This window comes from Pseudopipra pipra, chromosome 18 (genome assembly GCF_036250125.1).
Source record: "Pseudopipra pipra isolate bDixPip1 chromosome 18, bDixPip1.hap1, whole genome shotgun sequence".
Taxonomy (NCBI): Eukaryota; Metazoa; Chordata; class Aves; order Passeriformes; family Pipridae; genus Pseudopipra; species Pseudopipra pipra.
In genome coordinates, this window is record NC_087566.1 from 3,814,981 (window position 1) to 3,828,667 (window position 13,687).

Consider the following 13,687-nt stretch of genomic DNA (forward strand, 5'->3'; position numbering starts at 1 on the left):
CTTTTTTAACTTCAGTCTTTGTTCTTTCCCACAGTTGCATTCTGACAGAAGAGGCCCACATGAGGAAGTGGGGAAAGAAGGAACAAAAGAGGACCTTATAGTCTTTTAGTCCTGTTTATACCAGTGTCTGGATTCCAAGTGCTCCTGGAGCAAAAAAGGTAAATTTGAAGGAAGATTCATGTCCTGCCCTCTGTGGTAGGACATGAGTGAAGTTCACAGTGACACAGACCCATAAGAGATACACTTAGAGCTGCTGTGCAGCTGCTGAACTTGTGTTCTGAGAGTTTCAGGAGTTTATGGTGATATAGTCTGTCTTTATTAATAGCACCTGTTAAATTCTAACATTAAGTGACTGAATCCTTACTGAACACCTTGTATGTGTGTACAGAGGCACACGTCATTCACCTTGCTGACATTCACTTGGCAAGTTCCAAGTTGCATAAAATCTTCTCAGGTGGTGTAGCTTTCAAGATTAGGCTCATTTAAAGAAAAGGCTGTCAAAATTAACATTTAATTTGCCAAGTTAAAAGGTAGGCCTGTGTAAGAGAGAGGGAGAAGGCAGTACTTGTACCATATGCATTTCTCTGTATTTTATGTTAGTCACTAGTGCATACTGTCCTGTTCGAAGTTCATTATTACAGTTGTTCACCAAAAGTTTGTATATTTAGATTTGCAGGTGGAATAAGCTAAAATGCCAAAGGTAATCTTAGTTCAGAAAAATACAGGACCAACATATTCAACTCACACACTGTTTTTTCTTAAAGGCAAAACTTAGAAGCTACTGTAGAATCCAAACCCCCAAGAATCCATAGCATAACTGGATAAATGCCAGAATTCTCATAGGTAAGAAAGCACCAGGCACATCATCAAGATAAACCCACTGGAAATCTCATATCCAAAAATATGCTTTCAGGATACAGAGTTATGTGTCAACATTAGAAAAACCTTGAGAGGTGTCTGGAATTCACTGGGACAATTAAAACTCATCTGCTACAGAACCGGTTAAATGTATCTGTTTCAGCCCACACGGTGCCAGCTGGACTCTTTCCCTCACTCTGTGCCATAACACATTGGTTTCTCCTCTTCGCAGTGAACATCTTTTCCAACAGCTGTGTGCCACACACTGGCTTTTGGAAGCTTTGACTCTCAAATCCAACAGTTTGATGCATTCCAGAATAACCCATTGGAATCCAAGGTGAAGGAATGAGGAGTGGGGGATCTCTTGTCCTTTAGATGTTATTTCTCTTCTTTCAAGCAATAACTCTTTCAGTGAAATGTTATTAATTCTGTGCCATGCAACATAGGCAAATTCTGGATTTTCTTTGTCCCCACATAGTCAGCAGGGAGTTGTACTGTCAAATCAGCAGCACAGCATCATCCTCTGTTACTGCAGGTTGCAGAGCTAGGAGAAAATACTGATCTATCCTAGCCAAATTTAATCGTGTTTTCTTTCCTTGTTCTCTTTTTGTTGATTCTATAGTAATAGCTACATGCATATTCCTACAGCCTTCCCTTGGGGGGTTATCCCAGTGAACTCAACAGGAATCCCATATATATTATCATTACAGAACAAAGCCAGCTATTAAGTGATATTTAGTAGCTGATTGTATTCTATCAATTATGTATGACAGTGATGGGTATTTGTAAAACAATGTGTTGCTTCTGAACCTTTATACTGTTAAAAGTAAATAGTAATTTAAGTTTCCAACATTTTTTGGTGGATATAATCATGTTGGCATAACATGGATTTAAATTATTCATGAGTTTTGTTTGGTAAAGCAGTTGAACAGTTCATGCTCTGATTTGCAGGGCAAAGCTCTTCCAAGCTCTTCTGGTTTCCTCTGGATTCTCAGTCAAGGCAAACTGTGTCTGTGTCTAACAGAGGTGGCAGAATAGCAATATGTAGAATTAGTCTGATAAATTGGAGTAGAGAACTAGTACAGTACGTGTAGTGAGTGGCTTTTTCATCCCTTTACATACAAGGACCAACCAATAGAGAGTTGGTCAGCAAGTCTCTCAGACACAGGCTGGCAGCAGAGTGTAACTGTTTAGCTTTGGGGGTTCTGTTTAACTTACTCTGTGTTCCTCCTACTCATCCCTCAGGGATTACCTGCACTTAATAGAGCTGACAGAGTAATTTATCTGTTGGATCTCCAATGTGGTTCAGTACAAAGCTGGGTAATCTTCAGTCTTTTTACTTCCTTCAAAGTAAAACTGGACCAGAAAAGCACGTTAGCATTTAGTACTGCTAATTACCTTTTAATTGACATTTGTATTATCATTATTAGGCTGATATCATGCTCTGCTACACTCTAAATTCCCACTCAAGAAGGAGCTCTTGGAGTCATTTGGGAGAGTTTTGTGAATGTTTAGTAGCTATCAAAAAGGCAAGAAAAATCCGAAGAATGATGTGGAAGCCAGAGCAGAAAGCATGTTATGCAAAAATACAAATATTTTATAAGTGCTTCTTGAGTTTCTGTCCTTCCTATTCAGCCAGGCTGATGCCACAAGTGATAAAGTTTGACTGAACAAAAGTGCTGAGGGATGGTAGAGATATGGAATGGCTTCCACACGAGAACAATTAAATAGGTTGAGGCTCTTCAGGACAGGAAAGAAATGTCTGGAGACAAGGTTATGACAGATCTCTGTAACATCATGAAGTGCATGGAAAAAAGGTGATTAGAGAGTGGTTATTCACAGGTTCCCTTGACACCAGATTTATGGCACACCAAATTAAATTATCTGGCAGAAAATTTAAAGCAATGGGAAGTGTTTTCAAGCAATGCATAATTAAACTTAAGAATTTATTGCTATGATATATTGCTTGAAGTATATTCAAGTGCAAAAGCAATTTAAGAGAATAGAAGAAAAAACAATTAACTGCTCCTAAATGTAAAGGAAAGGACACATTCTCTGTGTCTGAAGGACCTTTAGGTTCAGACTGCCAGAGGCTGAGGGGGTATATGAGGAAGCTTGAGATAATATCATATTCTACCTACACAGCTGCTGCTGAGCACTGATGAATGGGAGCAGTGGAGGATTCAAAGCTATAATTTCAAGCAATTTGTTTACAGATGTAGGTGAACAATTGGTTTGTGTGTGAGATGAGATTTGAAAAACAATCTTGAGAGCTGTGACAGCTGGGAGCCTCCATTCACTGCCAGAAAATAAAGAGATATCTTGTGTAATATATGGGCAGGGTGTTCAGTGCACCCTTTAGAACATCTATCACATGACTGCTGTGATTTCAGGGGACTGGCCTGAGTTACAAGTCTGGACTTCTCAAGCTCTGAAAAATACGGGGAGTTACTTTCTGCAGGGCAGCTCTGTAGCAAAGGTTGGATTCTGTAATGAATTCTGAAGCTGCTCAAATCATGTTTAATCCAGGATTCTGATCACAGGATGCTTCACAGACAAATCAGAAATGGATTACCAGTACAGCTGCCTTGTAGCCCTGCACCCTAAATTCACAAAGCTTCATGTAACTCATACAGACATAATTTTGAAAGCACACACAACCCTAACCCACAGGTACCCATATTTATATTTCAAAAGTGGGAAAGGGATTCTGTAGAGGCAGCTGATCAGTAGTCAAAACTGAGTGTGGCTCTTACAGAAAGACTTCTTTTAAGAAAAGAATTCATGACTCAGTATAAAGCCTTTTGTCCAATGGCAGTTTTGCTGTAGAATGTTTGCTTATACAGATTAGAACTTTCAGTGCTGTTGGCTGAGTGAGGACCTGTATTAGTGCAAAGGTTTAAATGTTTCATCATGTTGACAAAGGCAAATGTTGAAGCTGCAGCTGTGGTGTAACACCAGGTCACTGCTGAGGTAGTCTCATTTATCATTTGGCCCCCACCTAATCAGTCAGAGGTTTCACAAAGCAGATTAGAGTACAAAATGTAAGCCTAATTTTTCATGGTTACTGTGTAATGAATAATGTGTGTGTGTAGATCAGCTCAGATGACATACATTTTCTTCACAATGAGAAGGAGACTTCCTGAATGAGAGATTAAAAACTAACTGGATTTTAGCCCCAAAGCTTTCCAGCCAGCAGTTTAGCTCTCACTTCTCAGCCAAAAGTATATTTTTAAAAGAGTAGGTATAAATATTTCTGCAAAGGATCTTCATTATAAGATTTATTCCTGAATTTGGGGCTTTTCTTTGATATTTATCAATGCCTCTTCAACTGATTTACCATTTTTAGATCCCTGAAGAACAGGTAAATATTAGTACCCTGCAGATGATTAACTAAAGGATAGGAATCAAGGTCAGCTGAAATTACTAAATTCTTCTTTGCTTTTTTCTCTTTTCTAATTAATGTCTGACTAGCTCACAGCCATGGAGGTTATATTTCAAAAACATCACTAATACAGACAAACTTGATTATTTGTTTTCACTATATCTGCAGATGGAGAACTGGAACAGGTTTTAATGCTACAAAATAGATGGCTCAGTGCTAGAACTTTGGAATTTCTGACTGGGTCCTTGGCACTCTTGAAACTCTCCAGGCCACAGGTAATAGAGGATATTCATTATAAGCATGGGTTTTTTTAAATATTAGCCCTTTAGCAGGTGCCCAGCAACTTCTTACTTCCATATCTTATAAATTCCTTTACAATTCACAGTGCAACATTCCAAATCTGACTTTTAAGAAGTATCTTGTGCTGCTATTTAACACAGTCACCATCCAGCAATCCTTTTGTGTTCTGCTGTATGCAGTGCTTCACGAAAATGTAGAAAAAGGACCTTTTGCATTTGGGGATTACGACTTCATGGGTGCTGAGCACTCAGTAAAATGTCATTTCTTACCATGTAGGACATCTGAGCACCTTGGAGGATGGCTTAGACTGTGACAGCTAACACTGGGGTTTTTAATAACGAGCGTGACAGGTGTTTTACTGCATGAGTGATTGGAGGGAACAACCCAGAGGAGATGGGTGTCAGTGCCTCTCCAGGGGTTTGGCAGCAAAGCAGGAATGAAACAGCAGTGGGAAGGACAACAAAGATGTTAATTTGAAGGAAAACAGTGAGTTAAATTGACTTTCAAGGGAGAGGAGAATAAAAGCATTCACTTTACAGTAGCAGGCGAAGAGTAAAGAGTGTTATTAGTGAGAGATGTGCTCAAAGGTGGGTAGTCTGGAAACTGCAGCCAATGAAGGGCTACTTGAGGACATGTCTGAAGTGGTAGTGGATGCTGATAAGGAGACACAGAGAGGTAATTAGATACCTGTTGATGTTAAATGTATTAAATTCCATATGACATTTAAAAGAAGAATGGCAAAGTGATAGAATAGACTTGGAAATTCAGAAAAATTGAGTTACGCCACTGGAATGCAAACAGCACAGCATGGACACTGAAAACAGACTTTCTGCGTAGTTTATTCAAATCTACTTGATTTTCTAATACATGTAAAAAATATTTGTATCTTCTATTTGATGGTTGGGGTTTTTTTCACAGCTGAATTAACAAAGCTTAGATTTTCAAAAGTGATTAATTAATTGGGTGCATTTGTACTTGGGTACCTATATTGAAACCTCTTTAAAAAGCTGCTTTTCTTGGAAGAAACTCTAATTTTCAGAAATACTAAATAACAGGTTTCTTTAGGATGCCTCATGCAGGCCAGCATATATGGAGCAATATCTGCAAAGGAGAGAGGAATGCACTAGTGAGTTGGCAAGTTTTTACAGAATTTTTTTAACAGCCCTACAGAAAGTCAGCACAGGTAAAATGTGAAGAGGAGTCAAAAGGTGTCCATAAACAAAAAGAGATTGTTAAAAAGATTGGACTGCAGGTACGTTACCTGATGGATTTCTGAATGACAAGGGGAAGCAACTCATCAGAAAAGAGCTGATGCTTTTTTTTCCTTTTCTTTTTATTCTTTTTCTCCCCAAAGAACTAAATTCAGCATTCAGTAAATTCAGATAACATATACATTTTTTTTGCATGGGTGGCAGCATAACCATTTTACTGCTGTGCAAGCAGTATGTACTTTCTGGAAAACACCCCCATAAATCTTGCCTTTGCAAACAGAAGAGATCCTATGCTCCAGCAGCTCTGTGGAAAAAGCAGTGTTCTGTCTTATTCCAGTAGAATTGTTTCTGTTTCTACCACTGCATTTTTTTGTAGTCTCTGTTTACCATTTCCAGCCAACATTAGATGTGTTCCCTCATTACTCAGCTCTGTGGTGGTTTCCACAGCTCTAAGATCAATATGACAAACCATTCTTACAGTCAGACTTTGCTGAAGCATTTTTTTTTCCTCTGAGCTGAGGTCAAGAGAAATAAAATTTTGTACCTGGATAACCCCATCAAGTCTGTAATATTAAGAATGTTTTTTCAGCACCTGTGGAATGTTTCACATTCTGGAAAAGGCACACTGTACATTAATTTAAACCTTGTTATGTCTTACAGTTTGTTGCCAGTGGCTCAGAAGAACTACAGAGTAAACATGCCTTTTATTAAAGACCAAAAGAGTATAATATCAAGGAAGCAGAGGCCCAGAAGGCAGGGTAAGGGTACAAAACTGGTTTTTAAGCACAGTACATGCTGTATAAACTCAGCACTCTCTATGCAAAGCACTTGGCATGCAAATGTCAAGGAGCATTTTATTACACGAGAGCAGAGCAGGCCACTGAAACCTTGCAGCACATTTAGTACATGTCAGAGCAATTTGAGGGCACTATCCTGGAAGGATGTGATGGAATGAAAGATGATAAAACCCCAAATTCAATATCATTTACCATTTTTAAATCCGTCAAATTATTTTAAAAATTGAGTTTAAAAGCCCAGCTGTACATTGTATTAAATTTGGATTTTTGCTGAGAGTAAGGAGATCTCAAGATTTTCATGGGCTCACATTTGCTGTATGTTCTGAGCAACACAGGTGTTTGCCACAAAATGGTAACTGCAGGATGTTAATTCCGGCTTTCTCTCTTGCTTTATTTGCAGCTGCCATATCAGCTCTTTCATTAAAAGCAAATCTAACTCATGTGCTGATATGAGGCAAAAGTTCCAGCAGAACATGAAGAAACAGCTTGTTCTTTATGTGACACCCTCGTGAGCCTTGAGAGGTAGGAAAAGACTCTTTTCCTGTGTACTCAAAACACAACCCACCTTACTGCTGACCAGATTTAGGACTTGTCTCCAGGCCCTTTAAAGATGCATTTATTTGTCTTGGCATTCAAATGAGAATACAGGGATGATGATAGACAATTTTGTGACTGCATACAAAAATATATTACAGATTAAATATTTGGAATATTTCTGAGCCATCCTTCTGCAAATATACATTGAATATATTTACTTTGGGCATTGTAGTCCTTTCCACCCCAAAAGTTGGATGATAAATTCAGTCCACATACACTCTGTATGGCTGTTTTGCATTTTCAGTTCAGAGATCACTGCTCTGTTCTTCAGCGTTGCTTTGACTCTTCTCACTGTAACAGTTGCAATGTCCTCTCTCAAGGCCTTTTCCCAGATCACTGACATCTCTGCCTTGTTGACCAGCTGAAGCCTGTCATCCTTTTCCTCTCACCCAGAAACATTCATCTGTGATCTTGGTGCAAATTCTCTTGTCTCAGTAGGCACCAGCCCTGAGATCCTTCTTTACTCTGCTGTTCTGAAGGGTGTTTTCTTTCCCCCTCCCACTTCTTCTTTCCATTCTTCTGTTCCATTTTGTACTGAGATTTTTGTCCCCAGAACTTCCCTTGTCTGCAGCCAGGTCCTTGTTTTCTTCCCTGAGCAGCTGCTGTTCCTGCACAAGGAACTAATCATTCCAGCATCCTGCAGCATAGAAGGACAAGCTGGATGGAAAGTTCCTGTTGCAGCTATTTTAGTATTCTCCATACAGCCACACAAGCACATATCCTATTTGATCAGCATTTGGAGATGAAACCTCAGATTGGCAGGATATAGTATAAGTAATTTATTGGAAAGAAAAACAGATGTTTTTGTTATAACCCAGCAACACTTTTTGTAGCAATGCACACACAAACCCAATCTCTGGGTCAAAATTCTAGCTCAGGTCACCCTATTCCATCTCTCTTCTGTTGTACTTTAATTAATATTTTACCCTAAATCACTGTACAGTATTCTGTTTGGTTTTAAGCATAGAAAGTGGAGGTTGAATTTCAGTTTAAATCAAACTTCAATTTGATTCTGAAGGTTTTCTTACCTACGGCTTAGAGTTGATATAAAATGTAAACATTTTTAATGTGTTTGTAGAATATGAATGTATACAGAACACTGCAAAAGCAAAAACTGGTATGAGTGTCCACAGACTGAACATACAACATGTTCTTCACATTCATGATTTTCTGCCTTCCTTCCTGTTTTCCCTGTTAACTATGCAGCAGTATGATCATGTTTAAAACACAACTTCAACTTTTAAGTTAGGGGTTTTTTTGTAGGAGGCAGGAAGAGCAACATTGTCAGAAATACCAGGCTCTGAAACGATTGAAAGAATAATAGAGCTGGGCATGAGATGATGAAGGTGGACTAAACTGGTAAGGAGAGAGAACCCCTCACTGCTTTGGCTTTGCCAACACAGTTTAGCACGTACAGCTCTCCGTGCCAGCCCTGTTCTGCCGAGCGCTGTCTGGGAAGGGTACGGAGCTGAAATCTGTGTTTCTGTTTTAACGAGGCTGGTCACCCCCCTCGTGGAGACACAAAGTCATGGCAGAGCCGTTGCTTTCCCCACAGCACTTGTTTCATTTACAGTAAGGCTGGTTTTTCCATGCTCTTGCAAACTCTGCATGCCAAGAAAGCTGAATCACAGAGGAACACTTTGCTAGTATGTGCTGTCAGTCGAGTGAGAAGTGAGAAAAAACAAACAAACAAATATATGATGTAAGAGTACACTGAACAGAGCTTCCCTTTTCAAGATATCTCAGTGCATGGAGGGGTTATAAAAGGCCTGGGTGGGACACAATTACGGTTACCTGGAAAATCTAATGAGTGATAATAAGGATTTGGCTGTACAGCCACACCAACAGGGTACTGCTGAGTGTGGAACTGGCCCTGCTGAAGATGAGAACCATGTGTTTCTTTTTTTACCGGCTTAAGGAGGAAATTTCTCACCCCCTTCCTGCTGTCCCAGTAACATGTATCCTAAACTGGAGGGAGGCAGCACTTCCTGATGATGCACTGCCAAATCCTCAGCCTCTGCAATGAAAGCCACAGCACACCCCAGTCAGGCACAGTCTAGAAAGGTTTGGAACATCAGTCTTCAGGGCTGTCAAAGCAGCACTGCAGGATTTAGACAGAACATTTAAAAAATGGCAGTCTTTTCACAAGAATTTTATTTTTATTGTAATGTGTAATTCTCCTCCTGTATCTCTATATTCAGAGTGAAATGGTAAAGGCTGCACATTACAGTGCACTTACATCAATGAGATTTATGTCAGCATACAGAGAGAGGAGAATGATGATAGCACAGGGAAAAGGCATATTAAGAAGAATCAGAAAGTGTGTCAGATCAGGCACTGATTGCATTGGAAAATCCACAGAGGCTAAACAAAATAAATAGAGAAAATATGAAGAGGACAAATGTGTAGCAAAATGGAAGTATTTGTTGGGATTTTATTATTTCCTTTCATACCCAAGTTTGTCATCCAAAATTTGATGAATAATGAAGAAGCTCTTATTTCAATGCCCAGCGAAGGGAATTGGTGCTCAAGTCCAATAAAGTAAAGCTCTTTCACATTATTCGTATTAAAGGTCCCTTCCAACCCAAACCATTCTATGATTCACTCGGAATTATGTTGAGTAGTGCATTCCCCAGAGAGCCATTTTTTCTATGGAAGTTATGGAAATGGTGAAGTGGCAGAAATGCCAAACAAACTCAGAGTTATTAATCAGATATTCGTTTGTTCCCAAAGGCTTCTCTTTTATTGCTGTTCTTCTTTCTGCTAAAGGTTTCCTGTGTTGCTTGCCAGGCTCACTCAGTCTGTGAAGAGTGACTATTTTGTGCAGAAAATCTTAAAGAAACTGGAAAAATATGGCAAAAATCCTTATTTGAAAATTTACCAGGCATGTTTCTTAAGGTTCTGGCTGATGTACACATGTGGGGAGCTGTGTGATGAGGGTGGGCAGACCAAGGCACCTGTGGGTAAAATTCCTGCACTTGGAAAGTTACCAGGTGAAATCATTTAGGATCTCACTAAATGAAGATGCTACTATTCATTTTTTACAAGGCACTTTGAACTCTTCAAGAGAAAGACGGTATGACAGCCATTGGTTTATTAATCAGTATCACTTTATTATTATGTCATTGTTGATTTATTTACTGCCTCAGTGAAAGTGACACCTGTCATAAATTGTTAGGACACTTGAAGTGAAGCATTAACTTGTGCTCTGAAAAGGCCTGTCCTTCCCAATAGTTACATCCACGAGCCATTTAGGTTATGAATTATGTCCCTGATCCAGGAACTCTGCAGAAATGTTTGTTTTGCTTCAACAACACTAAAAAAAACCTCAGCACTTACCTCTCAAGATCTTAAGCTGGGCTCAACTCTTGTAGTTCTGGAAGAAACTGGCAGATGAGGAAGGACATAAGGAAGGCAAGAGAACCCCTTCCAACTCAGAATATCCTGTGACTCTGTGACATTAGACTTACACACCTCTGTGTAGTGTGACCAGGTAACTAACTTACCAAAATGGCAACGATGCCACCTTGTGTTTTGTGTTCTCATCTCAGTTATTCCTCTGATCTGCAAGACCGAGAGAAATCTCTCAGAGGCAGCAGGTTATTCTGCATTTTACACATACCAAGTGTTATCTTGCCTTACAAATGCAAAGGTTTAGCACCCAACATGTTGAGATCAGGGTATCTGTATTGTCTTGATGTTTTATAAAAATAAGAATTTTGTCTTGTGCCCTAATTTGCATAGTCACTAACCAGAGAGGCAGCCTTGCTTTAATGTTCATTAGAAAAGTCTCAGTTGCTTGCTGAGTTTAGGTCTATTTATTTGCTATTTCTTTTGCATTTTGATCCTTCATATTTGTGCAACAGTAATAGAGGAAAAACATGTGAGCATACCTGAATCTCCTATCTATTTCTTTATACACCTTTCAAAAATAGCCACAGAGGAAGGAGGACCTTGGTGCTCCTTCTGACAGGAATAGATGAAAGAAAGTGTTGTGTTTTAGGAGAAGGAGCAGCATCACTGAATATGATCTGGTTGAGATTCCAGATGAAGTTCTTATTTAACTCCAAATTGTTTTAATGTAGGTGCCTTGATGGTAGGTAGAAGACAGATGCAAGTTTAAAACACAAAGACTTGACTTGGAAGGATTCAGGATATAAATTGCAATTTTAGTTCATTTTAGAGCATATCCAACGCTCTGAATGTTTTGGTGACACAAAGCACTACACTGTTTGCAAAAGCCATTATATTTGGTCTGTTGTCACAATGGTCAAATTTTCCCACGTTATCTTTCTCTTACACATAAATCAAAAGCTCAGGAAAGAACCTTTTTTTGTTTCAGTTTGTACATGAAAGTACTGTGCAGATGCCAGCAGAGGTTTTCAGTGAGTGGTTTCAGATGAGTAGCACAGTCCTTCACCTCTTAATCACAGGTCAGGTAATTTCTTCAGACATTCTTCTAACTATACCTACAGTATAACAAGCATCTACTCAGCACAGATATACTGATTTCCATGTCTAAATAGCATTGTCTTCATCTGCTCTTCATTTTAGATCTCCTTTATGAAAAATAGCCCAAGCACAGGGTAGTTTTAAGCTTTAAGACAAATCTTTTTTTTTTTTTATTAATTCTTTCTATTGTAATTCAGATGTTTTATTTTTGCATTGAGTTTATCCTGTAGTTACTGTATGATTATGGATTAATTCTTGCCATGTTAAAATCAGTACTGAAAAGCCAAGCATCCTTAGACACATTCCTCAGGTTTCCAGCTGAAGATACGTTTTCCCCTCGTTACCTCAGCATATGTTTGCCATTACTGTGCAGGGTAAGACAGTAGAATGACACCCCTGAACTCACAGACAGTGATAAATATGTGATGTTTGTGAACCTGTCTGGGCTCAGCCACGTATTTCCTGGTGGGTCCCAATTGCTGGGTGATGGAATTGGTGACCCAGTGACCTTCTAAGCTGATGATCTTACTGAGCTGCTTCCCTGCCTGTCAGAGCTTCCAGAGGACCCACTGGGGAGAAATGCTGTTGATCCTTCAGCCACAATAAGGGGAAACAATGCCAGCTTAGGGTCCAGGTGGGTAGAGTGACCACTGAAGAGTAATATGTTATTGATTAATGGCCTTATTTTGTCTCCCCTCAATATCAAGAGGTAATTGTTTTTCACTGAAAAGAGCCAGATTTCTTTGACTTACAGACATAAGAAAAAAGTAAGCTCTTAAAGTTCTGTTGTGCTCCTGCTTTTCTCAATCTATCTGTGGCAGTGATAAGTTAGCATTTGTACAAGTAGTGAAGCCATATTTTCCTCTCTCTATGCTTTTCTTGTCCTCCATCTCAAAATCCAGTGAAAAACTTCTCTCCAAAAGCTCCGGAGGGCTGACCTAGTGCCCAGAGAAATAAGTGGCAGTGCTTCTGCCAGAGGAGCAGGATGAAGTCTTGTTCTGACCTCAGAGACCTCAAGTGCACTGTTCACTGTATTCTTCCATTTCTTTTAGCTTCCTTGCAGCCCTCTGTGGGTTTTGAGAGACTCCAGTTCTCCACTTCTTTTGGGATCATACCACCATGATCTGAGTCAAGTTTCATTGTCAGTGCTGTTGTGTTACCCTGTGGCAAACAAAAAGAAAACTTAGCAGCTCAGGAGCTCCTGGTGGAACTGTGGTTACACAGGGTGGAACCTTCATGTTGGTCCTTCCTCTCTCTGTGGAACTGCAGAGAGAAGGTTGTGAAATTTCCTTACATCCAAGAAACAGGAACAAAGGGGTTTGTCCTCAGCTGGAGTGCATGAGCCAGGAAGCCAAAATCCAAACTTTATAGCAGCCAAACATGTGACCTAATGTGTCTGCCTTCGTGTAAGATGAGATGATTGTGCTAAATGTAATTAGCTAATGTCTGAGCAGCTCTCTGAGCTCCCAAAGCAGGATGCCAGTGTGAGTGTTAGGAGTCTGTAATGTTTTCGTGGGATTATGAAATATCCTATGTATGCTTTTGTTTTATGATTGCCACCTATTGCCACCAGGTAACAAGGGGTTTCTCCTCTAAGAAGAAAATAGATTGTCTTTTTTTTTTTTTCTCCAGCATCAGCCTAATGAAAAAAAATTCTGCTTCTTTTATTCTGAGGTGGCAAAAAGCTCCTCTGGAGAAAAATAGCAGCTTTCCTTTTCCTGCTTCCTGACAAACAGTTTCCTCAGGCAAGATCCTCAGCCCTGCTCAAGTCTTTGTCTGCCAACTTAAAGGACTAAAACAAAACAAAGAGGTGTTAGGTCCATAGTGAGGTAAAAGAGGACTTGAGGTTTTTAAATTTCTAAGGTTTTTTTCCTGCAGATATCTTGGATTCTCCCAAATGCTTCCACAAACAATCTCACAGTCTCAGACTTGCTGTTTCAATACACCCTTGCAGGGTAGGTTCAGAGTAACCCATTTAACACATGGAGATGGGTGCACCAAGAGTCCAAGCAACTTGCTGAAGGTCTCCAGAGTGTGGTAGAGCTGCTTGGACCAGTGTTCTCTCTGCTCATCTTCCCATTCTGTTC

The 13,687-nt window shown here is 39.6% G+C and overlaps 1 protein-coding gene across 1 annotated transcript in view; it reads left to right on the forward strand.

The window, feature by feature from the left end:
• The window catches only part of CCDC60 (coiled-coil domain containing 60), a 64,959-nt gene extending 53,661 nt beyond the window's left edge, over window positions 1-11,298 (forward strand). Inside the window, 4 exon segments of the mRNA XM_064675545.1 lie at window positions 35-139; window positions 1,073-1,195; window positions 6,952-7,062; window positions 9,918-11,298. Of these exon segments, the coding sequence (XP_064531615.1) occupies window positions 35-139; window positions 1,073-1,195; window positions 6,952-7,062; window positions 9,918-10,155 (577 nt within the window). The 3' untranslated portion in view covers window positions 10,156-11,298.
• Window positions 11,299-13,687: the final 2,389 nt, after the last annotated feature.